This window comes from Priapulus caudatus, unplaced genomic scaffold (assembly GCF_000485595.1).
Source record: "Priapulus caudatus unplaced genomic scaffold, Priapulus_caudatus-5.0.1 Scaffold1148, whole genome shotgun sequence".
Classification (NCBI taxonomy): Eukaryota; Metazoa; Priapulida; class Priapulimorpha; order Priapulimorphida; family Priapulidae; genus Priapulus; species Priapulus caudatus.
Genome location: NW_014578209.1, coordinates 73,872 through 83,157, shown reverse-complemented (window position 1 = coordinate 83,157; position 9,286 = coordinate 73,872). Strand labels below are relative to the sequence as shown.

At 46.0% G+C, this 9,286-nt stretch overlaps 2 protein-coding genes across 2 annotated transcripts in view; one reads left to right on the top strand and one right to left on the bottom strand.

The window, feature by feature from the left end:
* The window catches only part of LOC106815562 (SWI/SNF-related matrix-associated actin-dependent regulator of chromatin subfamily E member 1-like), a 12,491-nt gene extending 9,601 nt beyond the window's left edge, over positions 1-2,890 (top strand). The window contains exons 10-13 of the mRNA XM_014820033.1: positions 314-453; positions 899-1,083; positions 1,446-1,519; positions 1,728-2,890. Of these exons, the coding sequence (XP_014675519.1) occupies positions 314-453; positions 899-1,083; positions 1,446-1,519; positions 1,728-1,894 (566 nt within the window). The 3' untranslated portion in view covers positions 1,895-2,890. The remainder of the gene's footprint in view (positions 1-313; positions 454-898; positions 1,084-1,445; positions 1,520-1,727) is intronic.
* A 4,168-nt stretch (positions 2,891-7,058) lies between these two features.
* The window catches only part of LOC106815561 (glutamate decarboxylase 1-like), a 28,168-nt gene continuing 25,940 nt past the window's right edge, over positions 7,059-9,286 (bottom strand). The window contains exons 11-12 of the mRNA XM_014820032.1: positions 8,282-8,371; positions 7,059-7,685 (exon numbers count right to left, since the gene is read on the bottom strand). Of these exons, the coding sequence (XP_014675518.1) occupies positions 7,512-7,685; positions 8,282-8,371 (264 nt within the window). The 3' untranslated portion in view covers positions 7,059-7,511. The remainder of the gene's footprint in view (positions 7,686-8,281; positions 8,372-9,286) is intronic.

Below are 9,286 nucleotides of genomic sequence, written 5' to 3'. Positions count from 1 at the left end.
GCATTTTACTGTTTGTATTAACACACAATATGTTATAATAATATAATATAATATTATATTATAATATGAATGAGGATGAGAGAACAAGGGCCACAAAGGTCGGTAGTGCATCGTCATTAAGTTGGATCTATGTGCTGAGCATTTTACTGTTTGTATTAACACACAATATAAAATAATAATATAATATAATAATATGGGGATGATGGGTCTATATAGGACACATTTTAGATTTCACATTGCTGTCTTCGAAAGGGAACGATAGTTGCTCGGTTCTTGTATGCATGCAAGGGGCATAGTGGCTGTGTAAAGTAAGTGCCAGCGGCTGTGATCGAATGTGTTGAGGGTTTACAGGAGAAGCTGGAGAGTGAGCTAGAGCAGATCGAGGACAAGTTCAAGACCAAGAAACGCAAATTCATCGAGTCGAGCGACACTTTCAAAGATGATCTCAAGAAGGTATCCACAATCACGCCTCCTCGCGAGTTTACGCACTCGCTCATTCCGCATCTAATCGCAAGATTCTGTGAAGTGTTACCTGTATTAATGCTACATAGGTAGTGTACGAATGGTTAGGTCCTTAATTTGTCCGACTTGGATATACAAGTCGAAGTCTTCATATTTCAATGTTCATTTATATTCTATAGGTAGATATGTACATGTCTATATCCGTTCTAGGTACACATACCCTTACAGAATCGCTATTTTCTTGATCTTTTTGCGCACAGCGTGTTTTCTGCCGACATATGCTGAGGGATTGTGACATGTTTCTTGCTGTGTTTTGTAATCCGCTCTTAAACTGGCATCTTTGAGCGGGTAGGGACTAACTCTCATGCACGCTCGCTCTCCGGGGCGACGCTACGAACCTGTGTCTACCTTCACCCCCACCCCGTGCGTGTTCCAGGCGTGTGAGAAGAAGGTGGACAGGGAAATGTACCTTCAGCTGCTGGAGAAGGCACAGCAGCAGCTGCAGGAGCACCTCCAGAGACAGAAGGCGGGCGCGGAGAAACAGCCACAGGACGGTGGCGCCCCCAGCCCGGGCGACGCCGCGGCTCCGCCGGCAGCTACCGCCGAGGCGCAGCAAGCCAGGTGAGCGAGATGTTAGATATCGGTGCATCGCTGACCACTGTCGTCGATGACTCTGACCATTGTCGTCGATGACTCTGACCATCATCGATGCTTTGTTGCTTTTTTTGCTTTGTGCAAGATGTTAGATGTTAGATGTGATTTCCGTGCTTTCCTGATCGTTATCGAAGCTTCGTTGAGTTTCGCTGGCAGGCCTACTACGTGAACGCTGTGGGATCTTCCGTGAGATATCGCGATGAGCGGTGCATGCTGGCAGTGTCGTTGCATCGCTCATCCACATCGTGAAATCGCAATGATGACAAGATGCAATGGTTCGCATGTTATTCGTTGTTGTAATTGTGTTTTTGTGTGTATTTGTGTTTTAGCGATGAGGAGTCGCATGCATCGGATGATAGGACAGCTTCCGAGAACACAGATTCAGCGGCCGATCAGAAGAAAGGTGTTTAATTTACACGGAGCGCGAAACATTCCTGATAGAACTTCCCCCTTTGATGCAGCAATTGTATTCTATCAAATATCTAATAACTCTTCTAAACAATATTCTAATTTCAAATTGCCTCTGTTTTATCTAGATATCGACCAGTCAAGTAATAGCCATGACTGTTGTAGGCTGCATCTCTGAGATTAAAACTCGTTTCTACTTTCAGCGGAAGAGAAAGCCGAGCCTATGGAAGTGTCGCCACCTGCAGGCAGCGATGAGAAGAAATCTGGCGAACCCGCAGCGGCCGAGAGCGAACCCAACGAGCCGACGGACACGCACGCTGCAGAGGGCAGCACCGTTGCTGAGTCAACGACCGACGTTGCACAGACATGAATCAGGGAGCGTTGTTGACGTGGCGGCTCCGTCGATGTGGGCGGGTCGTGTTTACGCGGTGGTTGTCGTAATAATGCGGATAGACTGTCGAACGTGGTGATCGTGCGACGTGCAGCGTAACCGTGGCGATGGGTCCTGTGAGCGAGTCATCTTCGTTAGCGTTGTCTACATTTTCGTTAGCATTGTCTACATCTTCGTTAGCATTGTCTACATCTTCGTTAGCATTGTCTGTATCTTCGCTAGCGTTGTCTACATCTCCTAATATATGATCGTTGTGGAATCCATGCGCGCAGTCAACATTTGATGTCGGGCCTGTATTTGTGTCGATTTACATTTTAATTTAGTATTGTGGCACCATCTAGCGAATCATTATTTCTCGCATCACTGCATGAAAAGGAATCTCTCTCACTTATGTATACACACAACGGAGACCATGAAAATTGCAAACTCGAGTTGCGCGTGAAATTTATAAATTGAGCCTTAATTTATAACTGCAGAATTTGGAAAGAAAACTTAATGGGGAAAATTTATCGAATAAATGAACTGCAAATTAGATTCGGATATACTGCTATACTGTAAAGTATAATTTGCGATCAACTAGATGACCAATAAAGCTTACTTATGGATGGAATACGGCAGTGTGAACGTTTAATGTAAACGTATTTAATCTCGCCGTTTTACCTGACTATTCAGCTGAGATGTGGGCCAATGCTGTCATCATTTATAACCGCTTACAATACCATACGATAGTGTTGTATCCTGCGGCAAACACAGATTGGCCTGATGTTGTGACCTCATTAATAATTGTAATTCATCCGTACGTTATTGCTGTTGTGTCTGTGAGTGTGTGTGCGTGTTCGAGGGTGTCTTTGTTTTGCTGTCAGAATTTCACCGCCAGACGTCCGTCAGGGAGTTCTAGCGTTGCTGTATCGTTGTTTGTAATCTGGTACCTGCGGGGCTGAATCAATAAAACTGACGGTGATTATATTATTCAAATATTCCTGTTTGCTTCTGCGTCGCACCGGCCGCGCCTCGCTGTGCACGTGTGCCGTAATTTCACGCCTGTACGACGCTTTCACGGCCTCCCCCCACCCCACAACAGGGATGTCACCAGCGGGATCCTTGCACCGCGGGGAGGGGGTGGAGCCCCTGGGGGGAGGGGGAGGCAGGCAGCGAGAGCGCTAGCGAAGAAACGGCGAACATTGATTTTCGAGTGCCCCCCTCTAACCGCCTGCTCCCTGTCTAACCGCCCGCTCCTCCTCCCTCTACCCTCAACCCTCCACCTTCCACCCTCCTCCACCACCCTCCCTCCTCCACCCTTCCTCCCCACCCTCCTCGCACTCTCCTGCATGCCCCGCTCCTCCTCCACCACCCCCCTCACCCCTCCTCCTTCCTCCTCCCCTTACCTCCTCCTCCACCTCCTCCCTCCCCTTCCTCCTCCCCCACTTCGCTGCCGTCCACGCAACGCGGTGATGTGTTTATTACACATGGCTCGCATTCTGTAGATGAGATGTAGATTAGCGTATGCTGTGTGCTCCTACTGTCATTGTCGTCTGAACTCGGCTCGATTTGCGTTTATATACAGGCCCGCATGCATTTTACCAAGAGCGCGGATAATCAGCGCCAAATATCTATAGGATAATAATAGAATTCGTCATGAATTATATGACGCGATTTCTCGCCACTTGGCTCTCCGCGGTGAGCCGTGGTACCGCACTGGTGCGCTACGATCGCGTTGTCGCGGCGAACCGACGTTCGACCTCGCCACGCTCCCGAGACAAAGATGAAAAATTGGTTCGCTTATAGACTCTGGATCGTTATACGTTCATCTTATTCTTGACGTTCGGGTGTTTTTACGCTGGCTGAATCTCGGTGCAAATTAAGTTTTTGCCGTTTAACCACACAAGAGGTTTTGCCGCTCGATGGACATCCGACAGAAGCATGAGTGTAACGCAAGAGAAGCTGCGGCGGCTTATTTTCGGGTTAGGCTTCCTTCGATTTCCGTAATTCGTCGATAGAGGAGACTCGCGGAATTTTCCTCCGCGCTGACAGACCTGAGAACGACCGAAAGAAATACTGGCTGCCGGTTTTCAACGGGAGATTTTTTTATTTCATGTAACACAAGATACTAAGCCTAGCCATGCCTATACGTCTATGTATAGTATCTATCTATCTAATATATATATATTATATATATATCTATATTAATAAATATATATATATATATATATATATTATACTACTATATGCAGCCCATTTAGAATACTCTGTCTCTAGACTTAATCACACGGGTTTGATTATTGCATTGAGTACGGCGTACCGGCTCGCTCGCCACACTCGAGCGACGGGCGAGGGGAATTGACCACTTGCCTGCACCTTGAACCTTGACCTTGATGCGCAGGCCGTGCGGACGATGAGACGCTCTGTCGTCATCATCTAACGTCATTATCTGCAGGCATCTTCACACTCACCAACCTACGAGTGCATCAAACGCTCTCACAACCACGACAGCCCCCACTAGGCGACTCTTGAACAGAAATCTCCTCCCATTTCAAGCTAGCGTTATTAACGCGTCCTCATATACATATATATTATATATATATATTATATATATATATATATATATATGATACAGGATATATATATCATATTAATATATATATATATATATATTTATCATGTATAGTATAATAATATCCTGTATATATCTATATATATATAATTTTATATATTTATACAGGATATCATATTAACATGATAATATAGGTATATATATAGTATATAATACTATATATATATATATAACGGGCGCGCCTCCGTTCTAAGCTGTGTGTGGTACTGCCGTCGAATGACTTGAACTTGAAGATGGTTACTGAGGACCTACGATTCTCTCTCCGGTCCTCAGCTACGCGGCCACGAGTAGAGAGAGCGATGTGAGGGGAAGAGCCGGAGCATGCGCAGTACATTGGTCATAACATCGAAACCAGGACGCAGGAATGACGAGAGCTTCTTATTCTTCGTACGCTTACAGATGACCTCTATGACCTCTCTATGACCTCTCTACCTCTATGACCGCGGCTGTACTGATATCGTGCGGGCACAAACACGACGTAAAGAACGCTCGATTCTAAGCTAACAAACAACGATGACAACCGATTGTCTCGGTACGGTTGCAGTGACCGACGCGAGGTCTTAACAATACGATTTATCTCTACTATCGACCTATATATTATATATGGAGCTTCGTAATATTTCATCACAGGCACTGTTTCATTATGCACACGCACCGTTAACCCTCTCTCCCCGGATCGTAACCACAGTCCGCATTCTCACACTGACACACACGCACACACCGAGCTGTGAGGGTGCGGCTAAAACCCGAAATCTAAAACAACATCTCTAAACACCGTGCATTGAAATACGACTAATGAACACGAATATGGGAGGGGAGGTATATAACCTACCTACATAAAGGCCCTATTCAACGTGGAACTTTTCAACAAAAAACAGGTGCGTAGAATACAACGAAAGTACACGAACGAAATTGAGCAACGATGAATACCTGCTATATAGCGATGGCGGCATATAGACTCATTCAAACACAACAACTATTCGCTAAAAATTCAACAGCCATTAAACAACAGACGCGGCGCGTCAAAATTTGCGTTTAACTCTATCGTCCCGCTGAGGCATTGCTTACCTGAACTTTGACTATCAGCTATCGATCGATTCGTCTATCATTATAGCGCATATTGTTCACACACGTAATATATACATATACACCCACACACGCTAGGTTTAACAACGCGTAAACTCTTTTCGACGTCCTAAACCCGATGCACTTCTTACCGGACTGTTTACAGCGATTGTTAGACGAATATACTACATATACATGTTGGCACTAGTCTGTGTTTTAATATAAACTTTCTCGTTGGGAGACGCGTGTGTGTGCGCAGCAGGAGTTATTGCATCTACTAGGTCTTTGTACTCCTGCGCACATGCACTGGTTTATTGCGAACGTGAGTGGGAGAATGCGACAACGCACTCTCTCGTCCTTCAATGAGTCAATTCATCGTTAACCCGCCACCGTGCGTCGGTCGCCGACAGAAGAACACATAAGTCACGCGAGAGAGAGAGGGAGGGAGAGAGAGGGAGAGAGAGGGAGAGAGAGAGAGAGAGAGAGAGAGAGAGAGAGAGAGAGAGAGAGAGAGAGAGAGAGAGAGAGAGAGAGAGAGAGAGAGAGCCTACGTCGTACCAACGCACTACAGATAGGCAGGACAGGCACAGGAGGTGTTCTGGTGCACGCGGAGCGCTGGCACAGGAAGTACATTTGTCAAGAAACACACGAGCACCGTAAATGTGTAGACATTAGAAGTGCATATGCACAGAAAGCACCGTATAGCTACCGGATAGTACATGGAGGGTACAGGAAGCGCGTGAGCATAGGAAGTGCGTATAGGTATATGACGTAGGTATATGACGTAGGTAGGCTGAGCAAATGTGCAGGTACAGGAAGGTGTGTATGTGTGCAGGATATGCGTGGCTGTAGGTGCAGGATATGCGTGGCTGTAGGTGCAGGATATGCGTAGCTGTAGGTGCAGGATATGCGTAGCTGTAGGTGCAGGATATGCGTGGCTGTAGGTGCAGGATATGCGTAGCTGTAAGTGCAGGATATGCGTGGCTGTAGGTGCAGGATATGCGTAGCTGTAGGTGCAGGATATGCGTAGCTGTAGGTGCAGGATACGCGTGGCTGTAGGTGCAGCAAGCACCCAGGTATAGGAGGCGTGTGGGTACAGAAGGTACATGAAGTACCTTTGATTTTTGATTGGTATTTGATGGACCTGCAATCCAGGGTCATGCGGTTGCAGGTAGAAATGTAGTTTCACTACAGTTTATTTTCACTACGCGGTTTTCGCAAGCAAACCTGATACAACAACACACGGGCGTCTAATGCACACGCACCGGGTGTATGACCATCATTCAACACACGATGAGCTCTCGTATGTCGATGGGCAACCTATTTATATATATATATATATATCTGACATCCGAATATCTATGTATATATATATATATACACATCAGGAGTAGATAATAGGGAATATAGGGGATAATATTCCTATTATCTACTCCTGATACATATATATATATCTGACATCCGAAAATCGCACGTCGCCAAAAAGTACTACGCTGTTACGTTGTTACCGTAAAGCTACATCTTCAGCGAAATCTTAGGTGTCCATTTCAACATGGCGTCTTTAGACAAGTCCCCACCGCCTCTCCCCTGGGGGCATAAACAGTTAAAATACTGGGGACAGCTTCCCCGGTTCTTCTATCGGCGACCTCGTCACAACTACGGCGACCATCTCTGTTCCCGCGTGTTGAATACGGACCGAGATATATCCCGAATCGTATGAGATCTCTCACGGCTATTACCGTACCTACTTCTTCGATTCTAGGTTCTGCGAACAGATCATGCTATCGAGTATCGCATCTAATACGTGCTGCTAACTCCACACCTCCAGCGAATCCCGCTCCCGAGATCGATTCTAGGTTCTGCGAACACATCATGCTATCGTAACGAGCATCTAACACTAACTCCAACAATCGTCCCTCTCTAGAGATCTTGTCCTAATCTATCCAGCTCGTTAACGAGAAAGTCGATGTCATCGCGCGTGACGGCCGGGTTGGAGATGATCGGTCGAAAGAAGTTCGGGTTATCGTCGAGCGGCTGGTATCCTACCATCGTCGTTCCCTCTCTCATCATGCGACCTTTCATCTCAGCTGTTATCTGTCATTTACCAGCAAAAAAACAACGAGTGATTATGCAGATAAATCTACGTATTTATTTCTATCTGTATCAGGAGTAAATAATCACAATATATGTTTCTATTTCTATCTGCATCAGGAGTAAATACTAATAATGCGTGTATTTATATCTCTCTGAACTAGGAGTAAATAATCAATAGGAGTAACGATGCATGTTTGTGATGATTTACTCCTGATTTGTATGTAGCTACAGTCTCGTATCCTGTCCAAGACAAAGTGGACTAACACTGATATATGTATATGTCGCTCTTATATTACGCTATCGAAATGATATTTGGTCGTGATTAAACATTTGAAATTGAGAGTGAATGGCCACAAGTAGTTTGATGAAAAGTGTGAAATTGTAAGACATCATAGGCAGGGTCATAAGACGTTACAGGCCAGATCATTATACGTCACAGGTGGGTCATATGACGTCACAGGCGGGATCATAACATGTCACAGGCGTCTAAAAGTAATAAGAGTAGAAAAGAAAAAGGTACAAGAGGTGAAAAGTGGGGTGGGGTTTATATGTCGGCGCGGCTGTCGGCGCGGTCGTCGGCGACGTTGTCTACTTACACGTCCGAGCTGCTCGCTGCGCTCCGGTGACGACGGCTGGCCACGCAGACTCGGCGGCACATACCAGAAGCAGACGTTCACCAGCTCCGGCTGCGGCAGACAAACGGCCGATTAGCGCGCAGCGTCCTCTAGCGGGAGGGCGTAGATGTCGGAGGTGGCGTCGTCGTCGTCGTCGTCGTTGTAGTTGTTTTGTTGTTATTATTATTGTTGTTGTCATGGTTGTTGTTGTTGTCGTCGTCGTCGTCGTTATTGTTGTTGTTGTTATTATTATTATTATTATTGTTGTCATGGTTGTTGTTGTCGTCGTCGTCGTTATTGTTGTTGTTGTTATTATTATTATTATTGTTGTTGTCATGGTTGTTGTTGTCGTCGTCGTCGTTGTTGTTGTTGTTGTTGTTGTTGTTGTTGTCGTCGTCGTCGTCGTTGTTGTTGTTGTCATGGTTGTTGTTGTCGTCGTCGTTGTTGTTGTTGTTGTTGTTGTTGTTGTTGTCGTCGTTGTCGTCGTCGTCGTCGTCGGCGTCGTCGTTGTCGTCGTCGTCGTCGTAGATTTAACAGCACGGTGTGGTCGCGCTTACAATTGCTTGATTGAATTGCAGTAAAATTTACTTTGCTCTTATATGTTCAACCATTCAGTGATTACGCGTTATAATGCTATGAATATAGAAGTGGAGAGCGAGGGCAAGAGAGTGTGGAAGCAAGAGAGAGAGATAGAGACAGAAAGAGAAAGAGAGAGAGGGAGTGAGAGAGAGAGTGTGTGTGAGAGAGAGAAAGGAAGTGAGAGAGAGAGTGAGAGAGATAGAGGAGAGAGAGAGAGAGAGAGAGCGAGAGAGAAAGGGAGAGAGAGAAGGGGAGAGAAGAGAGAGCGAGAGAGAAAGAGAGAGAGAGAGGAGGGAGAAGAAGAGAGAGAGAGAGAGAGAAGAGAGAGAGAGAGAGAGAGAGAGAGAGAGAGAGAGACGATAACGAGAGAGAGAGAGGGAGAGAGAGAGAGGGGGCGAGGAAGAGAGA